Genomic DNA, 23,088 nt, shown 5'->3' on the forward strand with positions numbered 1-23,088 from the left:
TTAAATTTGACAGATGTCAGATTTAAGACATTTACCTTGGAGGCATTGGCGTATCATGTATTAAATTTGTTTTCGTTGTTGTTCGCTTGTTTTGAGCGCCCATTGTTTCCTGTTTTCTACTCACAAATAATTAAATTTTGCCCCCTGACCTCAGTTGATTCTACGCTTATGTGTCAACCCCTCAATCAGTGTGGAAATCGCTAAGACCTACGTGCTAAAATGCAAAGCCACCCTTGATTAATATCGAGCCATCAAATAAAAACTCAGTTACCTTTGGAATTCCAAAGCGTGTCGTTAATTGCCACTTTGACAGTTGCTAATTTTAATGTTGTAATTGTTTTTTCATAACAAAATTTTTTACAATATCATGACGGCCTTGTGAAAATCTGTCTCAGTTTGACAATGCTATATTACTTAACAGAAACAAAAGACATGACTTTACATTTCAAAGTCAACTGAGGAGTTTATTTATCGCTCTGTACCAACCTAAGGAAAAAGCGCGAGCCTAGTACACGATCAGGGCCGGCTTTATCAGTAATTAGCAAAATACGAGGAAAACAATTTGTTCTATTTACGTCAATTTTGATTATCATAACACGTTTTTAGTTTTATTGTTTGATGCGGAAATTATGTAATCGGAATCAGAGTGTCTCGCTTGTATTAGCAACCAAACTTCTTTTTACACAAAAACGAACAAAACAGAGAATGTAGAATTCCGTTAATCATCTTTTTACCTTCAACACGTGGCGAGATTACGCTGTAATTAATGACTAACAAGAAGTTGAAAAGTGACTAAGAATTCCGTTAATTTTCTCCGTGTTTCAAGTGCATAATTCGCATTGCATGCAGCGTCAAACCGAAGAATCATATAATGTCGAAAATCCAGCGTGACCTTGCGAATTGTCCCATGAAATGGTAAACTATGGACACATTTTAGTCTTGCATCCAACGATGACTTCTGAGTTCTAGAAATTCTTTTCTTACGCATTTTGTAACACTTTGTTGTTTCTTTCTCTTTGGTGACGGTGACCTCGGTGTGGGCTATTTGTTACCATTATATTATTATAGTAAGTAATTTTCTTTATTACGACGATGCATGGATGTTAACACGTTTAAAACAACCAAGTCGCATGTTGAAATCACGTAATTTACTGACACAGTTTTTGCTTCGTTGGGTGACTTTTAGTTCTGTAAATATCCTCAGAGGGCATGTGCTAATGCTTTTATGTTTTCATGCGAACAGAAGCTTACAGAAGTCTGTATGGCGATCAAGGTATGTGCTTTGGCTAAGGTACTTTATTTTAAGTTCACACTAATTGTTACTTAAGTTAAGTCGTTGGGGTGTATAATGTCTTTCCGCGTTGTAGAACGCTGCAATTGCCGACGGAAAGGAGGACTTGAGCGACCTCCCCCCCAACCAGAGGCGGAAAAAGCTCATGCAAAAAGTCGAGGAGCTCAAGACGAAAGTTGCTCAAGAAACCGCCGCCAAAGACGGCCTGATGAAGATGAAGGGAGTGTACGAAGCGAATCCGGCTCTCGGGGACCCAATGACTATCGAAGGTAAAATCCGCCGTTTCTGGACGCCGCTACAAATCTATTTCCAGGTCAATTGAACGAGTGTAGTCACCGACTGGACAAACTCCAAGGAGAGCTAAAACGGTACCAAGGCTACTTGGAAGACGCCATCAAGGGGATTCAATCCGGACAAAACAACTCGTTGACAAACTCCCCGAGGATGCTCAACGGATCGCGACATCACCGGAACTCCGGAGGGAGCGCCGCCGAAGAGGAGTCCCTCAGCAGGTCTGCGAGTGATAGCAGTGTCACTAATCCCACTATTAACCATAACAAGCAGTCTGCACCGGGCACGCCCCAGCTTAATCATGGGTGGGTGTTGGTTGATTAGCTTAGCTTGATCCGGCTGCAAGGACCATTTTGTACTAGTTTTTTTTTCTTAGTATTTTTATTTATACGTCACTTTACATTTAGTTGTTCAAACAGTCCTGAAAGTGGATTGGGGACGTCGCACACGTCCTTACCAGGGGTGGACTCGGATCCTGACCAGTACGACGGCCACGCGGCGGACCCGGAGAGCGAGTACTACGAGGCGGACTTGATGGCGCCCATTGGAGTGTGCAAAGCGTTGTACCCGTTTGAAGGTAGTACCGATGGATTTGCGGACAATTCGTGCCCGACAGTTTGCCCCCGGCAATTTGTCCCCTGCAAATTTGTCCCTGAAAGTTTTGTTTACATGCGTTGTAATAATAATAATAATAATAATAAGAGCATCAACTCCACGTATTTGCGGTAACATACAAAAAAAAATGTAATTCGTTTTTCATAATTTATTATCTGCATAGGGTCTGGCAACAATTGTAGCCGCCCCTAAAATTGTCGTTGATAATAATAATTCAAAATATACAGGGTGATTTTTAAAAAACGGCTGGCGTTGTAGAATTTTTATTTATGAACCGATTTCAAAAATTTAAAAAATGAATTAAATGGCTTTTAATTTACTATTTACTATAAGCTGATGATTTTCGAATTTTTCTGTCTTCCCTATAAATGTTTTTATTTACCAGTAACAAATTTATTATATTGATCTTTTTAATTGTAACAAAACGAATTAATAACGAAAATTATATAAATCACATTCAATTATTATCAAAATCACATTGGACGAATTAAACTAGGGGCAAATTGCATTGGGCAAACGAATTGGCCGGGGACGAATTGACCGGGGGCAAATTGTCGGGGAAGAACTGGTCGCACCGATAGGAGTCGCTATAGTTACTGATGATATAATTTCAGCCACGAGCGAAGGTAGCATACCCATGGCCCAAGACGAAGAACTCCATTTGATTGAGGAGGACCAAGGCGATGGATGGACTCGAGTTCGACGGATGCACGGGGAGTTCGAAGAGGGATTCGTCCCAACTTCTTACATTGAAACAACGGTGTTTAACAAATAAGCGCGGGACAGTGCTAAGAAATTATATTTTTATATTTTATTTATGTTCTTCAGTACCCATTATTTATGTTCTACTTACTGTTAGTTTTGTATTACGAGTCATTTCGTTCAACACTCATTACTAAACGTCCATTGCTTTTCGCAAGTTAAGTTTGCTTAGCACAAGCGCGATATTGCGTAGTTACTTTGTATATATGCTCATACACTAATCTAGCTCGCTGTGAGAACAATCTAAGTAAATTGTAATATAAAATAGTTGTAATTTTATAACTTTTTTTTAATTACGTCACCGACCTGGTAGTAACTTTGTAATTATAGTTGTGATTTTGTTTATTTGTGCTATACTACATAATTATATTCCATTTTGTTGATACCGCTGGATTTTCAAAGACATCGGAGTCTTTCGCCGGTTTTAAGCTAATTGGTGCTATTAGCCACAGATGGCAGCTGCTTGTGACTTAAGTCATATCAACGTCATCGCATATCAGTTAAGTTAAGCTTATTGTTGACCTGTGTTCTTGAAAATCCGCATGTCTATGTGAAATTGGCTAAAATCATAATATTAATGTGCATATTATGACTGACTTGCATTATAAATACCTATATGAATATTACGACTTGTTTTAGTACACCTGTAGGTAAATAAAACCAGTGGTAGCCAACAGTATATTGTGGGTATATCATACAAATAAATACACGTGAAAATTGCGAGATTTTAGCACTGAGAATACTGACACTAGTTCTTGATATGCATATAAAGTTAGAAAGAATTCCGCGGTACAAAAGCTAGCTTAAGTCACGTTATATACAGGGTGCTCGCAATACAGGAACCGTACAAAAACACAAAAGGCCGCTCAACTTGGTGCTCCTGAGAGAAATATGTACAAACTAAAGATTCTCCTTCAAAAAGCCTACAATTGGAAATGAGTAAAGTATCACAATCGTTCTATCGAAATGCAACATGGAATCCAAGCCGATTATGTACAAAGACCTACTTTTGTACTAAAGGTAACCCCCTGTACAGCCCCCCTACTCATCCGACGTGTTTATGCAACAGGAAGTTCGATTTTCCGACTGTTTTTTGGTAAGATCAACAGTATCTGAGTACAGACACTCGTTTTTATCGGCGCGGTTCTCCAGCCGCAGCCAATGTTGGACTGCTGTGGCAAAAGCCTCTTGGACGTTACTCGCGTTCTTCGCCGACGTCTCCATGCAGGCGGAGATCGCGTTTTCGTTGCACCAAGTCTCCATTTCCACTTGGGAGACTTCGCGTTCGTTCGTCTCCACGTCCGACTAAAACCAAAGTTGAGACAAGGGCGTGGGGCTAAAACAGTCTTACTTTGTTTCCTATGACTATGAAAGGGAACTGCGCGTTTTCCTTCACGTCCGCGTAGTAAAGGAACTCGTTCCTCCACATCTGCAGGTTCCGGAAACTGTGCTTGTCGTCGATGGCGTAGGTTAGCATGCATATATCGCTCCCTCGGTAGAAAGGGGTGCGCAGGGTTTTGAACCGCTCCTGCCCCGCAGTGTCCCAGATCTGCAACTCAGGGGGTTAAACGATCCCAACGCGATAGGGGCTCACCTGTAGCGTGTACGTCTCCCCGTCGATCTCGATGTCCTTGTTGAGGAACTCCACCCCTATTGTGTGGAAGGAATGCTCGTCGAATTGATTCGAGACGAAACGGTTCATGAGACAACTCTTTCCGACGCCCCCATCCCCTAAAATCACCACTTTGAGGAGGGTGTTCTTGCTCGTGGGCCGCATATTCACTCGGGAACCCATGTCAACTGTTATAACATTGTGGTTATGTGGGGACTTCCTGAGACAAACAAAGATAAGGGGAATTAAATTCGGAATGAATCATCGTCGGTCTGGGGTCAAGATCGATAGGTTTCTTACCGGAATGACGATACAGTTGGTGTTTTTTGTTGAGCTGATCAGTACCGCAAATGTCAAAGTGACATGTGTCAGATGACACATAACCTTGCCAGACGAAAGGAGACTGGGCGTGGAATTACATCTGAAATTGGGTGATTATGCAAGGCTAATTGGCCTGTTTACTATTGAGGTTTAATGAGGGAAACTTCCGCTGGCGTTTGAAAATTCGCGGCGGAGGAAAACTGCCACCAGGGGGCGCTCTAGAATTTTCAATTCGACGTTTTAAGACACCGGAGGGGTTTCGGGGCTTTCGTACTCCAATTTTTGGCTCAAATTTTCATTTTCCAGAGAAAACCAAAAGCTGGAGGAATATTTAGTTTTTATTACAGGGAACTACATTGCCGAGCTTGACAAATTTTCGAGTTCGGGGCTCCATTTTGAACGCCAATTGCGCTTTGGCCTCAAAATTCTTTAAAGTGTCCGGAAAACTCTCCATTTACCGTAAAAATACAATAACAAGCGTACGAATTCTGGTGCTTTTAATTTCAAAATTTGGCGGCGTTGCGAAAACATCCACTAGAGGGAGCCCTCGGCACCAATTTTAAATTCTTAAGTCATTTCCGGAGTTCCGGCGTTTTTCTGCCATCAATTTTGCACGCACGAATTGGTGAAAATGCGGCGAAAACCCCCGGAGATTTCTGCAGGTATCGACTTTACGAAAATCTGGTGCTTTTCGTTCGTGGGTTGGTACGTTCCATTGACAGGTGACAGTAGGTGGCGTTACGAGTCGTTTTTTAATTTCCATTGTTTTTACAGACGATTGTGAATTGAGCATTTTTGTTCGTTTTGTCCGTCGCCGCGGTGTTGGAGTTGTGCCCCCTTTAGAAGGTTGTTGTGTGTTCGGAGGTGTGGTGTCAGCGTTGTGGGACGTCGCGACGGTGTCCCCGGAGCCCCCCTCTCACCATTGTGGTTGTTGCAATGGTTTTACCTGAACACGGTGTCAATAAACTCTCTTGAAGGTGTGCCGTGCATAAATCCGAACCGTGAAAGTGAAAATTGCTGTTACCTAACATTTGTGCTTTCCTAATTGAATTCGGCTCTCGACTGGATTTATCTAAGGATGCATTTCCTTCGGAGATAAGAGCGGTATGTATCTGAGCAGGCGAGACAAAAGCATGCAGATTTTTGCAAACAAACGGAATATTTCCCGTTTTAAATGTTAATTGTAGAATAGAAGGTATTTAGATTTCGGTCCAAGGTGAGCATACATAAGTACAGTCATTCACCCAAGCACCTCTCTCTTAACTTAAGTAAACGAGTGACAGGTACTCGAATGTACTGTACACGGATTGAAGGTCGCGCCTTGCCCGGTCACGTGACGAACAGGGCCGGCTCAAGGACGTTGCGTTTTCAGAGGTGCAATAAACCCATCAGTTCACACGAACGGAGATAATCATCGGCTATTTATTATTTTCGCCTTTCAATAGAAAAGGAACCGCTGTCACCATCCATCTTCATTGTTAACATAACTAGCAGGCGGCGCGGAATTTGGATTCCGTTGGCAGCCCTGCACGTCACTACGACCATGGCAAGGTCACGGCGCCTATCTTATCGCCGCGATTGGCTTTTGTCCGCGATAAGCGTTATCACAGTGACGACCAGACAGTGTGACTATAATAAATCCTAGTAATTTAAAAAAATAATAATAATGAACTATAAAAATTCGCTGGTTCATGATGACTCTATTTGCTGGTAAAAACTCCTTTAATTGCTCCTCTTGAAAAACTTGAATTGGGGGGGTCTAGTAGGCGGCTGCGTTTTTTTGAGTATGTTGGTACGACTGTATTTATCCCAACCGAATCTCACGCAATCGAAATGAATTACCCACTCGTCACAATAACCCCTTCTTCTACTCAACGAGTTAGTTCAAAAGCTCCGCCACTTCTGATATAATGCATAGTTAACGGTTTATGGTTTATTTGGCCACCTGGTAGCATAATTAAAAACGGTAACCGAATACTAATTCATGATCCTACAAGGTTGTCAGTTAAACGTAATTACCAGTTTCTAAATATGGCTAATTTTTTGAAATGCATAATGAATGATGCCTGCATCCTTTCTCTAACCTTAGAATAAATCGCCGTGAGTTTCTGGACGTTTCCTCAATTATAATGACATTCATATTCCAACACGTGCAAATATAACTCGACTCTCATATAAAGTCGTGGGTGTAGAAGATAAAGCATAGTACTTGATTCGTGTACAATGGTCATATTACATTGAACGATTAAAAACTCGCTTAAAACTTTGTCGTCACATTCCGAATGGCTACCATTATACCTCTATAATACACTATTATTCACGAGTCAAATACTATGATTTATCTACTACAGCCACAATTTTATATGCAGGTCAAGTTGAGGTTTCGGTTCTTGCGGAAACGTGCGAATACTGGCCAGAAACCCACCGTGATAGACGTTTATATTCCAACATGTGGAAATATGATTCGACTCGCATATAAAATTGTGGCTGTAGTAAATAAAGCATACTACTTGACTCGTGTACAAAGGTCATATTACACTGAATAATTAAAAACTCGCTTAAAATTTCTTCATCGTATACAGTATGGCTATTATTGTACCTCCATAATGTACTATTATTCACGAGTCAAATACTATACTTTATCTACTGCAGCCACAATTTTATATAAGGGGCAAGTCGAGGTTTCTGTTCTTGCAGAAATGTGCGTATACTGGCCATAAAATCACCGCAATTAGACGTTTATATTCCAACACGTGGAAATATGACTCAACTCTCATATGAAATCGTGGCTGTAGTAGATAAAGCATAGTACTTGACTCTTGTACAATGGTCATATTACACTGAATGATCAAAAACTCGCTTAAAACTTTATCATCGTATACCTGTATTAAATATCCTATTATCCACGAGTCAAATACTATGCTTTATCTACTACAACTACAATTTTGTATGAGGATCAAGTTGAGGTTTCTGTTCGTGCGAAAACGTGCGTATACTGGCCAGAAACTCACCGCAATTGGACGTTTATATTCCAACACGTGGAAATATGACTTGACTCTCATAAATTCGTGGCTATAGTAGACTTGTGTACAATGGTCATACTACACTGAATGATTAAAAAACTCGCTTAAAATGTATATGGCATAGCTGCCATTAAATATGTGCTATTATTCCGACATTTTTGGCCACACCCGGTAGATTTGCAAGTCACAATTTTTCAGGGAGTGTTATTTTGGACCGCATCGACCTATTTCTTGCAGACATCGGAATTCGATTGTAAAAACGCATTGTTCTTAATAATAATATTGCGAATTCATGAGTGAAAGGACTTTTGGAGCATTTTGTTCAATCCGGATGATGATATTTAAAGTTCGTGTATTTATTTAGAGCAATTTAAGAATATGGGTGCGACTATATCTATATTATTTGCCCCCTTGTCTCCCCCCAGCACGTGTGTACATTATACAGTGTCCGGTTTGTCTCCCCTTTTCGCATGAGATCTTATTTCCCCGGTCCGTAAAAATTTTTCCCAGACGAAAAAAAATTCGAGCAACAAAAGACAGCGAGGAGCTTATCCAGTCTGCTGCGTCCAGGAGGGAAATAATCACGTCGACGATACGTGCGGTTTTGTTTTAACCATTTCCGTCCATTTATTGCTAATATCACTGTGTTAATATCCATTTTCCTTTTCCCCCGCGTTTCGGTCGGTTGTTTTAACATCCTCTTCCGGAGAGGTTTTGACAGGCAGAGTTGCCACCACAAGACGGAATCCGCAGCCTGCTGGACGCCACCGTTATTAAGCCGAAAGGTCACATGCACGCCACTGCATCGACCGCACACACCCGTCCTTCCCCGGGCACATCGCCGCCGCCGCTGCCGCCTTTCTCACGTCCCATGGCTCTCCGTTCTACCGACAAAGAACGAACCCAAGCCACCAGCCAACCAACCAAACGTCCAGCTGAGTGTTGCACGCGGCCGCGATAACCCGCAGTCAGGTTGATGTCGATGTGCGCCAAACAGGTAGTAGTAGCGGTCGCGTAGTGGTACCTGAGACACCGTCGACGCCGCTGTCTCTCACGCGTCGGATTTCCTGGAGGAAAAACCACCAAATCCAACGAGTTTTCCACGTGTGACTTTTGTTCAGTGCTGTTGGTTTACCAACGCCATCGTCATCTAGTTAGCTGGGGAAGGAAGGATCTCCCTCCAACGACACGGTGCCGTTGTACTTGATTCGCCGAATGACCTTGAGGTTGAACACGTGACCAAGGGCCTTGACCTTACCCCCACCACGGACTGATGTACGTATAGTCGCTGTCTATAAAACGGTTCGGATTCATTGTGGAGCTCCGGCGATGTTTTTGTTTGTTATCTAACGCCGAGGACGGCTGATTCGATTTTAGATTATTGAGAGGACTGGCGGTCGCAGCAGGCAGGGCGAGTTGACAAGAACACACTAGATTTAAAAAAAAAAAAATCGTGGCAAGGTCGAAACTACTAAAATAAATCACTCATGTAACAGTGAGACAAACATTCGGAATTTGTCTTTTTTTCCATTCTCTGATAAAAAGTATCCATTACAAGCGTGTTGACATTGACGATTGTACTAAACATACAAAGTGAAACTAATTCGCCGGAAATTATACACACGTTGAACAGGTGTTTTACGACCGACTCGTCTTTCGTCTTTCTATAGCTTCGATTCTTTGATTTTTTTCGAAAAGACGCGACGTCCAGGTCAAGGTGAGCCGGTGAAATTTGGTTTTCCGCCATTTTGTGCGCCATCTTGTCACTTTAAATCCTTCACATTCGCCGCGGATAAAAAGGACTTCCTCGAACCGTTCGAGACCACCCGTACCTTCGGCACACCTTGTATGTTTTAGGAAATGCTTTGACTCACACACTGTTGTTGAAATTAATTACAATCTTCGGATAATAATAATTATGACAATCCAGTTTTAAATGAGCGTGCAGTTGGAACGGTTTTTTTTTTAATGATAAATTAGCTCACAGCTCACCTATCGATTGGAAACGCATTATACAAACGTTAGGAAAAAATGAAAACACCACACATTCCATTGCAAAAGTTACGACAATTATGTGCAGCAAAGTCGAGGTTATTGGAGATTGCTGCAGAGAGAATGTGCAGGGGAAACGGGAAAGAACGGAAAATTTGCTGGGATTGGGAAGTCCGAAAAGATTCAAGGACCTGGGCGAGCTTTAGAGCAGAACACAAGTTTCTGAAATTCGTTTTGTGGGAAAAATTGAGCAAAAGACTCAAAAAAATATATTGCTAGGACAATCTGACAATTTTCAACTTTTTCGAGGCCCGTAATTTGGGCAATTTGAATGGTACAGCAATGAAATCTGAGGAAGTTATTACTTCTGAGTTTTTAATTACGTGTGGCAAAAGTCAAAATTTTCAAGCAAAATACTCGATTTTTAAAAAATTTAATTGTTTGAAACGACACAAAAAAATTTCAACTTTTTTCTTGACTTTTTCTAGTGTTTAAAACGGACTTAAAATTTTTCTCGACTTTTTTAAAGGCTCGTAATTCGGGTAGTTTGAATGGTACAGGAATTAAATTTGGGGAAGTTACTACTCTTGAGTGGCTCATCACCTGTGTCAAATGCCAAAATTTTCAAGCAAAAAACTCAGTTTTTTTTAATTTTTTATTGTTTAAAACGAACCAAAAAATTTCTGTTTTTTTCTCGACTTTTTTAGAGTTGTAATTCGGGTACATTGAAGTGTAGTAATGAAATTTGTGGAAGTTATTACTTTTAAGTTACTAATCACGTGTGCCAAATGTCAAAATTTTCGAGCAAAAGACTCAATTTTTAAAAAAAATTATTGTTCTAAACGATCCAAAAAATTTCAACTGTTTTCTCAACTTTTTTAGAGGCTCGTAATTCGGGTAATTTGAATGTTACTGCAATGAAATTTGGGGAAGTTATTTCTTCTGAGTTTCTAATTACGTGTGTCAAATTCCAAAATTTTCGAGCAATAGACTCAATTTTTCTAAATTTTTATTGTTCAAAAAATTTCAACTTTTTTAGAGGCTCGTAATTCGGGTAATGTTAATGTTACATCAATGAAATTGTGACTTCTTCTGAGTTGCTTATCATCGGTGCCAAATACCAATTTTTTTTATGAAACGACGCAATTTTTAAATATTTGCATTGTTTAAAACGAACCTAAATTTTTTTAACTTTTTTCGAGGCTCGTAATTCGGGTAATTTTAATGTTACTGGAATCAAAATTTGGAAAAGTGATTACGTGTGCAAAATGCCAAAATTTTCGAGCAAAAGACGTAATTTTAAAAAAAAATGTTGAAAACGAACCAAAAAATTCAACTTTTCTCGACTTTCTTAAAGGCTCGTAATTTGGGTAATTTAAGTGGTACAACAATGAAATTTGGGTAAGTTATTATTACTTCTGAGTTGCTTATCACCTGTGCCAAATGTCAAATTTTTTTAGCAAAATGCCCAATTAAAAAAAAATAATTTCTAAGCGAACCAAGAAATGTCAGTTTTTTTCTCGACTTTTTTAGAGGCTCGTAATTCGGGTAATTTGAATGTTACAGCTGTAAAATTTGGAGAAGTTATTACTTTTGAGTTGCTTATCACCTGTGCTAAATGCCAAAATATTTTATCAAAAGACGCAATTTTTAAAAATTTTCTTTGTTTAAAACGAACCAAAAATTCTCGACTTTTTTAGAAGCTAATAATTCGGGTAATTTGAATCGTATAGCTATGAAATTTGGGGAATTTTTTTACTTATGAGTTACTTATCACGTGTGCCAAATGTCAAAATTTTCGAGCAAAAGACGTAATTTAAAAAAAAAAATGTTGAAAACGAACCAAAAAATTCAATTTTTCTCGACTTTCTTAAAGGCTCGTAATTTGGGTAATTCAAATGGTACAACAATGAAATTTGGGTAAGTTATTATTACTTCTGAGTTGCTTATCACCTGTGCCAAATGTCAAATTTTTTTAGCAAAATGCCCAATTAAAAAAAAATAATTTCTAAGCGAACCAAGAAATTTTAGTTTTTTTCTCGACTTTTTTAGAGGCTCGTAATTCGGGTAATTTGAATGTTACAGCTGTAAAATTTGGAGAAGTTATTACTTTTGAGTTGCTTATCACCTGTGCTAAATGCCAAATTTTTTTATCAAAAGACGCAATTTTTAAAAATTTCCTTTGTTTAAAACGAACCAAAAATTCTCGACTTTTTTAGAAGCTAATAATTCGGGTAATTTGAATCGTATAGCTATGAAATTTGGGGAATTTTTTACTTATGAGTTACTTATCACGTGTGCCAAATGTCAAAATTTTCGAGCAAAAGACGTAATTTAAAAAAAAAAATGTTGAAAACGAACCAAAAAATTCAACTTTTCTCGACTTTCTTAAAGGCTCGTAATTTGGGTAATTTAAGTGGTACAACAATGAAATTTGGGTAAGTTATTATTACTTCTGAGTTGCTTATCACCTGTGCCAAATGTCAATTTTTTTTAGCAAAATGCCCAATTAAAAAAAATAATTTCTAAGCGAACCAAGAAATGTCAGTTTTTTTCTCGACTTTTTTAGAGGCTCGTAATTCGGGTAATTTGAATGTTACAGCTGTAAAATTTGGAGAAGTTATTACTTTTGAGTTGCTTATCACCTGTGCTAAATGCCAAAATTTTTTATCAAAAGACGCAATTTTTAAAAATTTCCTTTGTTTAAAACGAACCAAAAATTCTCGACTTTTTTAGAAGCTAATAATTCGGGTAATTTGAATCGTATAGCTATGAAATTTGGGGAATTTTTTACTTATGAGTTACTTATCACGTTTGCCAAATGTCAAAATTTTCGAGCAAAAGACGTAATTTAAAAAAAAAATGTTGAAAACGAACCAAAAAATTCAATTTTTCTCGACTTTCTTAAAGGCTCGTAATTTGGGTAATTTAACTGGTACAACAATGAAATTTGGGTAAGTTATTATTAAAAAAATTTTACAACGAAAGACACAATTAAAAAAAAGTTTCACATTACGTTCCTCATTTCCAACAAGGCCGTCCTCAGCTCGCCGATGAAATAATCGCAGCATCCGCTTATGCAGATGTCTCTGAGGTATTCGAATAATTTCCAATAAAAAGGTAAATACGCTCATAACCCCGCATTGCGGTTCAACTAACCTAATCAGATTCATGGTAATGTGAGAGGTAGTCGTAGATCCGCATTCTAATTGAAGTAAACCGGCTCGTGGTATTAAGAAAAATTACATTTTAAACGATTGCTAAATGTTTGGTTGATATCGAAACGGAGATGTGGGCCCTCGGGGAGGTTATGCCATCATAGGGTGGCTGACGTGACGGTAATGGAGTGGAACCGGCAACATCTCCAGAGCGTGAGAACAAGGCCGAATTTTGAATATTTTATATAACGTGATTGCCTAATTCCATAATTGGACGTTTAATGGAGGGTGTATTGTGCCGTTTTGTCGTTGACATTGGAGACAAATTGCCGTCACGATTGGAATGGTTTTATAGGAAGCAGTCCGTGTCGATATGTAAATACCGATAATATCAAACAGTTCAAATTAAGTCAAGGTGTGAAAACGAGCGTATTGGGAAGGCCAATGAATAATTGTAACCAAATCGAAGAGAGGATCCTCTAGCGTTTAGAAATAATGGCGTATCTCCGCTTTCACCGCGTAAAGGTTAAGAGTCAACTTCCTTCCATCTCTTTGTCATCAAGCTCCATCCAGGGGTTAATATGCCCCAAAATGGCATACACCTGATTTCCTCTGATTACCTGTGATCTCCCCTGATTTCTTTGTGATTTCCTGGTGATTTTTCCTGATTTCCTTGGAAATGTTAGCGAAATCATTACGAAAATCATAGGAAATCAAGAAGAATCAACTATGAATTATCAAAGACTGTTCGATTATCCCCGATTTCTTGAAAATTTTCAATAATCAACTTAGGTAAAGCATAATGATTTCAGACTGATACGATGGGGCCCTTGATTATTCCTATTATAATCATAAAGGTGTCCTAACAATCTGTAAATGGAACTTAACGCCCATACAGGGTGATGAAAAAAAGGCGTTCATTCTACCTACCATGTTGCAAATGATTCTTTTCTAAGCCCAAAATTGAAAACCAAAACGAAATATGTGCATTTTTAACTAAGATAAGAAGCTTTCTTTTTTAAACAAACTATATTTCGTTAAAAAATTTATTAGAATTTAATTGTAGAGATTAGATTTTTTACGGTTAATAATATCGTCGTCTAAGTGGCAACTTACGCAATCTCAATTTTTGCAACTTTACAGGACAATAAAAAAACTGTTTTTTTTTTTAGATTAAATACATTTTTGGAATAGTAATCCTCTACATTTGTTTTTTATTGTGTTTCAAACGATTATTAAAAGTTTCAGTAAAATAAAACAATTTTCTGAAGAAATGCTTGAGATAGAGGGTGTTTCCTTAATTTTTGCCTGAGATAGAGCAAGTTGCAGTTTACGTTTTCAATACTATACAAACAACAAACAACTTTTTTTGTGTTAAATGACAAATCTCATCCTTTTAACCATTTCAATTATGAATACAGTTGCGAGCATGGAATTTCGGGTATTGCTGAAATTTATGAACGGACCACCGTCGACATCGACGACCTTCTGGCATTTTTTTTCACTGTGTCTTCTGTAGATCCTGATTAAATTAAAATGACTGAAAAAGAACGTATTAGTTCAGTTGGAACATAATATAAAGAGCCATCGCTAACTTCCATTTTTGTGGATGTTCAATTAGGCAATTAGATTAGGTATAATTTTACAAACTCGCCGTATGTTAAAAATTATGACATTTACCATGCTATGTTGATATTGTTGTAATAATAAAAAACGTAGACACTTTTTTCATGCGTGTTCAAACCCTTACGCTGACCTTTTTTTGGAATTAATTACATTGCTTTAAAAAATTGTTTTTTTTTAATATTATTTAATGATCTGTAGATGTATTACTTTAAAATAGAAATCTTATTGATTGTTATTGATGTTATTGATGTTATTGATGCTATGAGTGGATTGTTTTAAATCGAATTAATAATTTTTTATAAGAGGTATTGTTAACTTACGATATTTGCTTAATATGAAGGAACATAGGACGATCTATGTTGGAAGCACCATCAAACATTTTTCTTCTCGCTTAACACCTTTTAACTCAATCCGACATACACTTTTATTCTACCTTATTTTGAATTGAGAATGAAATAGCGTATGTTGCCTTACGTATTTAGATAGCGGATGTTGCCAAAAAGTGCTAAACCAAGTTTCTTGAACTTTTAAAAGTACATTTTTTTGGCGTTGCAGAAATTTTTTCAATGTTGCAACATTGTAAAGCTTTTAGTATTAGTTGCTCAGGAACAGACTGCCGAATGTAAAATTTTACTAGAAAGTGTTGAGAAGCATTGCCAACTTTTTCTTTGAAAAAAATCCGTATTATAACAAAGAATTGGTTTAGATTAATTTTGTTTTCATTTCTGAAATGGTTTAACAGAAAAAAATATGGGACTTCCACTCATGGGCGTCTTTTAATCATCCTCCTGTATAGTTTTGAAAATTTTGCTAAACAGAAACGGTCATAACTTAAAATCTTATGTTTTTTTTCAATTGAAAGTTGTGTGGCAGTATTATAAACCGTTTTTAAGTTGTACGCAAAAGAATGGTAAAAAATGCGCAAGTTTACAAAATCGCCACATCGTAATTAAAAACAAACTCAGCCAACTGAGTGAGGCAAGTCGAGTTTTTTTATATGTAATTTTTTTCTCTACTAAAATATTGTATATTTTTCGATTACACTGGAATACAGTAGAACTCTGATTTTCATCCCTGCTCGAGAATAAAGGTAACTCGGATAATACAAAGTATTATTTAACAAGTAAAATAAATGTATAATGTATGTGCTTATATTTTGTTTTTAATTTCTTAAGCTACAAATTAATCATTACGGACGTAAAAAAAACTGTAACGAAAAAATGTACAGTCAAACTCCGAAAAACACCTACTTTCGAGAAATCTGGTTGGATAACGCAGATGGTCGGATTAACCGGGGTTCTACTGTACCTAATAATTTGTGAATTTTTGTTTAAATTGTGCAGGCTTCGATTTGACAGATTTCTAATAGTATTGGAATAATGCTCTGTCTTCAGATTCAGTGACATCTTAGAAAATTTCGTTGATTTTGTTGCTAGTAATTTTACTCGACTGATTGCTTTGTGATTTCCTAGTAAATTCCTGTGATTTCCCAGTGATTTCCTGGGAGGCCAGCTTCTCGAGCTCCATCAATTAAAAGTTGATCCTGTCGACCACACAGTGTTGATACACCTTGCGAAATAATCTTTTTGTAAAGAGCCGCTCAACTCGCTGGAATGCGATTATTGTTGATGTGAATCAAGTTGAGTGTCCGTCCGCCGGCGGCCTCGACGGATGTTTTCCTGATGCCCTCTCTCTATACATGTATAATTAGCATGTTTAATAAGAGGCCGTGGTCGACCTTCCGAGGACACAGACAACGGAGAAGCGTTTCTTCTTTTTTCTCCATCGTTTTGGGTCGGTTTCGTGTCGTAACAACCCAGCGGGTTGCAAGAAAGATAATTACATTCACCACAGTGAGTGCCCTTGTGGATGTTGGGCACGAGGGAGTGTCTTCACATGCAACGGATCCTTTTTTATTTATAAGAAGTGATAAGCGTTGTTTACTGACAACGTGGAGGATTTCGTGCTGAGTGAAGCCGCTCCTGCAAGAATGTTTTCGTTCGAGAAACTAACGCGACTTGCGTGTTTTGGTAATATGGAAATGCGGGAAATTACAAGGTTAGGAAGGTCGGGTTTGGGGTCAGAAGAGTGACATCTTCCTCCACGACTAGTCAACAGATGGCTGAGTTGGAGGTCGCGGAGCTTGTTATGGAAAAACCTGTAAAATCTAGAAGGAGAGCAAGTGTGCGAAGATGCTTGTCCTTTACGGTTTTATCTCAAGTTGCTTAATCCGGTCTTCGCCGGAAGCTTAATGAAGAGGAGGTTTCTGTTTCGTGGTTTCCATGTTATGCGTTTCTTGCTTCTTGCAGAGGTGTGGTATTTATGAATGAGGAAAATTGGAAGGAAGACTCGGAAAGTCACTTCTAATTTTTAGAGCAGAAAAGACCAATTTTAGAAAATCTTTTAACGCGTGTAATTTTGGTAATTCAAACGGTACCGCGACGAAATTTGCCAAAATCATTACTTTTGAGTAGATTAATGACTGTGTCAAATCTTAAGATTATAGACCGAAAGAGAAAATTTTTAGAAATTTTTATTGGCAGAACAAACAAAAATTTGCAAAAATTTCTAAACGCGTGTAAGTAAGACTCAAAATATTAATTCTTCCAAATTTCAATATTTTAGAATAAAAAGACACGGATTTTTATTCGAAATGATAGAAATTTTTAGTTTTTGCGAAAATGAAAATTTCTAAAACTTCTCTTTTTTGGCCTAAAATTTTGAAATTTAACATACTTTAAGAAACTAGCCTAAAATTGTAATTCCCCAAAATTTCAATATTTTGGAATAAAAACTGGGCAAGTTACAAATTTTTATTCGAAATGATAGAAATTTTTAGTTTTTGCGTAAATGAAAATTTCTAAAACTTTTCTTTTTTGGTCTAAAATTTTAAAATTTAGCATACTTAAGAAACAAACCTAAATTAGTAATTCCCTATAATTTCAATATTTTGGAATACAAACTAGCTAAGTTACTATTTTTTATTCGAAGTGATAGAAATTTTTAATTTTTGCGTAAATGAACATTTCTAAAACTTCTCTTTTTTGGCCTAAAATTTTGAAATTTAACATACTTAAGAAACTAGCCTAAAATAGTAATAAAAACTGGCCAAGTTACGAATTTTTATTCGAACTGATAGAAATTTTTAGTTTTTGCGAAAATGAAAATTTCTAAATCTTTTCTTTTTTGGCCTAAAATTTTGAAATTTCACATACTTTTTTTTAAGAAACTAGCCTAAAATTGTAATTTCCCAAAATTTCAATATTTTGGAATAAAAACTAGACAAGTTACAAATTTTATTCGAAATGATAGAAATTTTTAGTTTTTGCGAAAATGAAAATTTCTAAAACTTCTCTTTTTCGGTTTAAAATTTTGAAATTTAACATACTTTAAGAAACAGACCTAAATTAGTAATTCCCTATAATTTCAATATTTTCGAATAAAAACTAGCCAAGTTACTACTTTTTATTCTAAGTGATAGAAATTTTTAGTTTTTGCGAAAATGAAAATTTCTAAAACTTCTCTTTTTTAGTCTAAAATTTTGAAATTTAACATACTTAAGAAACTACCCTAAAATAGTAATAAAAACTGGCCAAGTTACGAATTTTTATTCGAAATAATAGAAATTTTTAGTTTTTGCGAAAATGAAAATTTCTAAAACTTCTATTTTTTGGTCTAAAATTTTAAAATTTAACATACTTAAGAAACAGACCTGAATTAGTAATTCCCTATAATTTCAATATTTTCGAATAAAAACTAGCTAAGTTACTATTTTTTATTCTAAGTGATAGAAATTTTTAGTTTTTGCGAAAATGGAAATTTCTAAAACTTCTCTTTTTCGGTCTAAAATTTTGAAATTTAACATACTTAAGAAACAATCTTAAAATAGTAATAAAAACTGGCCAAGTTACGAATTTTTATTCGAAATGATAGAAATTTTTAGTTTTTGCGAAAATGAAAATTTCTAAAACTCTTCTTTTTTGGCCTAAAATTTTGAAATTTATCACTCTTAAGAGACCGACTCAAAATAGTAATTCATCCAAATTTCATTATTTTGGACTAAAAACTGGCGAAGTTACGAATTTTTATTCGAAATTTGGGAGAACGATTACTTTTGAGTATTATAGAAAAACCGAAACATATTCTAGAAATTTTTGTAATTTACAAGAGTAAAAAATTTCAATACTTTTCTAACTCTCAATTGTGCTAAATTTCTAAGTTTTAGATCATAAAATATAAATTTTAGAAATTTTCATTGATAGACGAACAAAACATTTTCAAAAATTTTTAAAGGCGTGTAATTTTGGTAGTTTGAACCCTAGAGCATGCAAACCTATAATTCCTTAAACTTTAAGCCTGTGCAAATGAAATTGCCCTATAAAAGTCTGAAATTGCCACAATATGTTCTTCCGGTTCTATTTTCAGCAAACCTCTCGTCAGAAACTCAAAAGAAACCATCTCTAGAATTAACACGTCGCATAATTTCTCCATTTGCACTCCGACAAAGCGCTAATTTAATAAACCATTCTCACTTAACGCAGTAGAATTAATTGAGAAACTCAATTTACATAACAGTACCCGATGAAAACCCCAACAAAGAAAATCCTTCTGATGAAAGCGACAATCAAAAGAGAAATTCCCGAACTTGTCTTCAACAATCAATCTATTCACACCGGCGATCATAAACCATAATTATCAAAAAAAAAGAAGTTTGTCGAGATCTGTCAAGCGCATTTTTTGTTCTTCGAGCGGCAAGCCCGCGGTGGTCGCGTTTACAAGAGTTTTTCTTGCAGCGTTGATATCGACTCGGTATCTTGACCCTACAGCACAGCTCCACCCAGATCGGTGTGCATTCCAATATGCACATAGAAATGCCTACCGAACAACTGCACATGCACACTTGCACATAAATTAATAAAACCATATAAGGTGTTGGCAACTTGTACAGTTTCCATTTATTAAATTAATAGTTGCGTTGTTATTTATGAAATTACGAAAGACAACGGTCAGCAAAAGCAGGATTGCCGCAACGCGGTGTCGAAAGATGATTTCTGCATGCGAGGTGCTAAAGAATTAATGGAATTGAAAGGGGCTCCCACGAGCATCGTTCAACTTTGATAATGAAATTATAGAGAAATGTTATGAAAAAACTTGTAAAATCTAGGAGAGCAAAGTGTGCGAAGATGCTTGTCTTTTACGGTTTTATCTTAAGATGCTTATTGAAAAGGAGGTTTCTGTTTCATGGTTTCCATGTTATGCATTTCTTGCTTCATGCAGAGGTGTGGTATTTATGAATGAGGAAAATTGGGGAGCAGATTCGGAAAGTCACCAAATTTTTAGAGCAGAAAAGATCAATTTTAGAACTTTTAAAAAATGCGTGTAATTCAAACGGTACCGCGACAAAATTTGGCAAAATTATTACTTTTGAGTAGCTTAATGACTAGAGCGGAAGAGAAAATTTTTAGAAATTTCTATTGACATCGAACGTACAAATATTTTCAAAAAATTTTAAACGCGTGTAATTTTGGTAATTTGAACAGTATCGCGACGAAATTAGGCAAAATTGTTACTTTTGAGTCGCTTATTAGCTGTGCAAAATCTTAAAATTATAGAGTGAACGAAACAAATTCTAATTTGTACGAATAAAAAATTTCAAAATTTTGAATTTAGATTTGTAATTTGGTAGTTTTCGGGCTATGCGAATAAAAATTGGAGGAGTTTTTCCACTTGAGCTACTTATTGACTGTGCTAAAGTACAGACTTTTAGAGCAAAAAAGAATTTTAGAAATTTTTATTGATATAGGACAACCAAAACATCCAAAAACATTTTTGGGGGCGCGTAATTTTAATAATTTGAATGGTCCAGTAATTTAATTTGATGAAGTTGCCACTTTTAAGTAAAATAACGACTGTGCTAAATCCCAAAATTATAGAGCGGAAGAGACATTTCTTAGAAATTTTGGAACGAAGAACAAAAATCTTTAAACGCGTGTAATTTTGGTAATTTGAACGGTACCGCGACAAAATTTGGCCAAACGACGATTCTTGAGTCACTTATCAGCTGTGCCAAAACTCAAAATATAGAGCAAATGAAACAAATTTTCGAAATTATTAAATTAGATTTTGTACTAACAAAAAAAATCCAAAATTTCGAATTCAGATTTGTAATTCTGGTAGTTTTCGGGCTATGGCAATAAAATTGGGGGGGAGTTACTCCAATTAAGCTACTTATTAACTGTGCTAAATTACAGACTAAGAGCAAGGAAGAAAAATTTTAGAAATTTTTATTGATATAGAAACATCGAAAACATTTTTTTGGAGGCGCGTAATTTAATAATTTGAATGGTGCAGTAATGAAATTTGTCGAAGTGGCCACTTTTGAGTAGCCTAGCAAGTGTGCTAAATCCCAAAATTATAGAGCGGAAGAGAAATTTTTTAGAAATCTTAGAACGAAGAAAATTTTTAAACGCGTGTAATTTTGGTAATTTGAACGGTACCGCGACAAAATTTGGCCAAACGACTATTTTTGAGTCGTTTATCAGCTGTGCCAAATCTCAAAATTATAGAGTAAACGAAAGAAATTCTAGAAATTTTTATATTTTGTACTTATAAAAAATTCCAAAATTTCAAATTTTTATTTAATTCTGGTAGTTTTTGGGCTATGCGAATAAAAATTGGGGGAGTTCCTCCATTTGAGCTACGTATCAACGGCTAAATTTCTAAATTTTAGAACTAAAAGTACAAATTTTTGAAATTTTCGTTGATATGGACAACCGAAACATTAAAATCAATTTTTAAAGGTAATTTTGGTAATTTGAATGGTGCCATCATGAAACTTGGCGAAGTTGGCACTTTTGAATCGCTTAACGATTGTGCTAACTCCCAAAATTATAGAGCGAAAGAGAAATTTTTTAGAAATTTTGGAACGAATAGGTATAGCGAGGAAATTTGGTCAAACGACTATTTTTGAATCGCTTATCAGCTGTGCCAAAACTCAAAATTATAGAGCAAACCAAAGAAATTCTAGAAATTTTTATATTTTGTACTAGTAAAAAAATCCAAAATTTCGAATTCAAATTTGTAATTCTGGTAGTTTTCGGGCTATGCGAATAAAAATTGGGGGAGTTCCACCATTTGGGCTACCTATTAACTGTGCTAAATTTCTAAATTTTAGAAAAAAAAATACAAATTTTAGAAATTTTCGTTGATATGGACGACCGAAACATTAAAAACAAATTTTGAAGCGTGTAATTTTGGTAATTTGAAGGTTGTCGTTATGAAACTTGGTGAAGTCGCTACTTTTGAGTCGGTTATCGACTGTGCTTAATCTCAAAATCATAGAGCGAAACAAATTTTTTTTAGAAATTTAAGAACGAAGTAAAATTTTCAAAAATCTTTAAACGCGTGTAATTTTGGTAATTTAAACTGTACCGTGACGAAATTTGGCCAAACGACTATTTTTGAGTCGCTTATCAGCGGTGCCCAAACTCAAAATTATAGAGCAAACGAAACAAATTCCAGAAATTTTTATATTTTGTACTAATAAAAAATTCCAAATTTTCGAATTCAGATTTGTAATTCTGGTAGTTTTGGACTATGTCAATAAAATTGGGGGGGGAGTTACTCCAATTACGCTACTTATCAACTGTTCGAAATTACAGGCTTTTAGAGCAAAAACCGAAACGTCCAAAAAAAATTTGGGGGCGCGAAATTTTAATAATTTGAATAGTACAGTAATAAAATTTGATAAGGTTGCCACTTTTGAGTAAGCTATCGACTGTGCTAAATCCCAAAATTATAGAGCCGAAGAGAATTTTTTTAGAAATTTTGGAACGAAGAAAAATTTTCAAAAATCTTTAGACGGGTGTAATTTTGGTAATTTGAACGGTACCGCGACGAAATTTGGCCAAACGCCGATTTTAGAGTCGCTTATCATCTGTGGCGAAACTCTGGTTCTGGAGACCTCGCACACCTGGTGGACGTAACGGAACCTAACGGAAGATCCTCCCAGACTAAAATCTTGAATATTTATGTGCGATGCAAATCACACATTTGTCCTTTTGCCGGTTTTCTTCTATAATTGCTCAATTAAAAACAATCCGTTATAATTGCAAAAGACACTGCATCGACTTGTGCGGTAATTCTTGCGTGAATGCACCAGTTCGGATGTGAATGGACTCGTATTTTGTAACCTCGCGTTTCATAAGTATGATTTATTACCTTAATTAATGGATGCTTTGGATTTTTTCCTGGAGATGTTCGCGAAAATCTCCACGGGGTAGGTGGAGTGCACCGACAGGTTCTTGCTCGAAATGCCTGACTAATGCAATAACCAGATGAATATAAATTGTCGTCATTATGGTAGAAGCATTTTTGGCAGTAAATATACAGTCCGTC

At 36.3% G+C, this 23,088-nt stretch overlaps 3 protein-coding genes across 10 annotated transcripts in view; 2 read left to right on the top strand and 1 right to left on the bottom strand.

Annotated features, from left to right (window-relative positions):
* The window catches only part of Cip4 (formin-binding protein 1-like Cip4), a 39,337-nt gene extending 35,752 nt beyond the window's left edge, over positions 1–3,585 (top strand). The window contains exons 8-12 of one of the 7 annotated variants that reach the window (XM_088034402.1): positions 1,244–1,273; positions 1,368–1,560; positions 1,605–1,887; positions 1,990–2,159; positions 2,812–3,585. In XM_088034402.1, the coding sequence (XP_087890528.1) occupies positions 1,244–1,273; positions 1,368–1,560; positions 1,605–1,887; positions 1,990–2,159; positions 2,812–2,972 (837 nt within the window). In that variant the 3' untranslated portion in view covers positions 2,973–3,585. The remainder of the gene's footprint in view (positions 1–1,243; positions 1,274–1,367; positions 1,561–1,604; positions 1,888–1,989; positions 2,160–2,811) is intronic. The other 6 variants (XM_088034404.1, XM_088034407.1, XM_088034408.1 and 3 more) reach the window with 6 other exon arrangements.
* A 38-nt stretch (positions 3,586–3,623) lies between these two features.
* Rab9 (RAS oncogene family member Rab9) lies at positions 3,624–5,050 on the bottom strand. The gene is made up of 4 exons (XM_088034409.1): positions 4,872–5,050; positions 4,554–4,791; positions 4,311–4,508; positions 3,624–4,264 (listed from the first exon to the last, which is right to left on the bottom strand). Exons 2-4 carry the CDS (start codon positions 4,752–4,754, stop codon positions 4,001–4,003), a joined length of 663 nt encoding a protein of 220 aa, XP_087890535.1. The 5' UTR covers positions 4,755–4,791; positions 4,872–5,050; the 3' UTR covers positions 3,624–4,000.
* Positions 5,051–5,720: 670 nt separating this feature from the next.
* Hr39 (Nuclear hormone receptor FTZ-F1 beta) overlaps positions 5,721–23,088 on the top strand; it is a 33,259-nt gene continuing 15,891 nt past the window's right edge. The window contains exon 1 of one of the 2 annotated variants that reach the window (XM_088034399.1): positions 5,721–5,996. The gene's annotated coding sequence lies outside the window, so the exon portion shown is untranslated. Of the gene's footprint in view, positions 5,997–8,912; positions 9,191–23,088 lie in introns of those variants that run through there. The other variant, XM_088034400.1, reaches the window with a different exon arrangement.

This window comes from Gnatocerus cornutus, chromosome 4, assembly GCF_029298725.1.
Source record: "Gnatocerus cornutus isolate USDA-ARS CGAHR chromosome 4, icGnaCorn1.1, whole genome shotgun sequence".
Taxonomy (NCBI): domain Eukaryota; kingdom Metazoa; phylum Arthropoda; class Insecta; order Coleoptera; family Tenebrionidae; genus Gnatocerus; species Gnatocerus cornutus.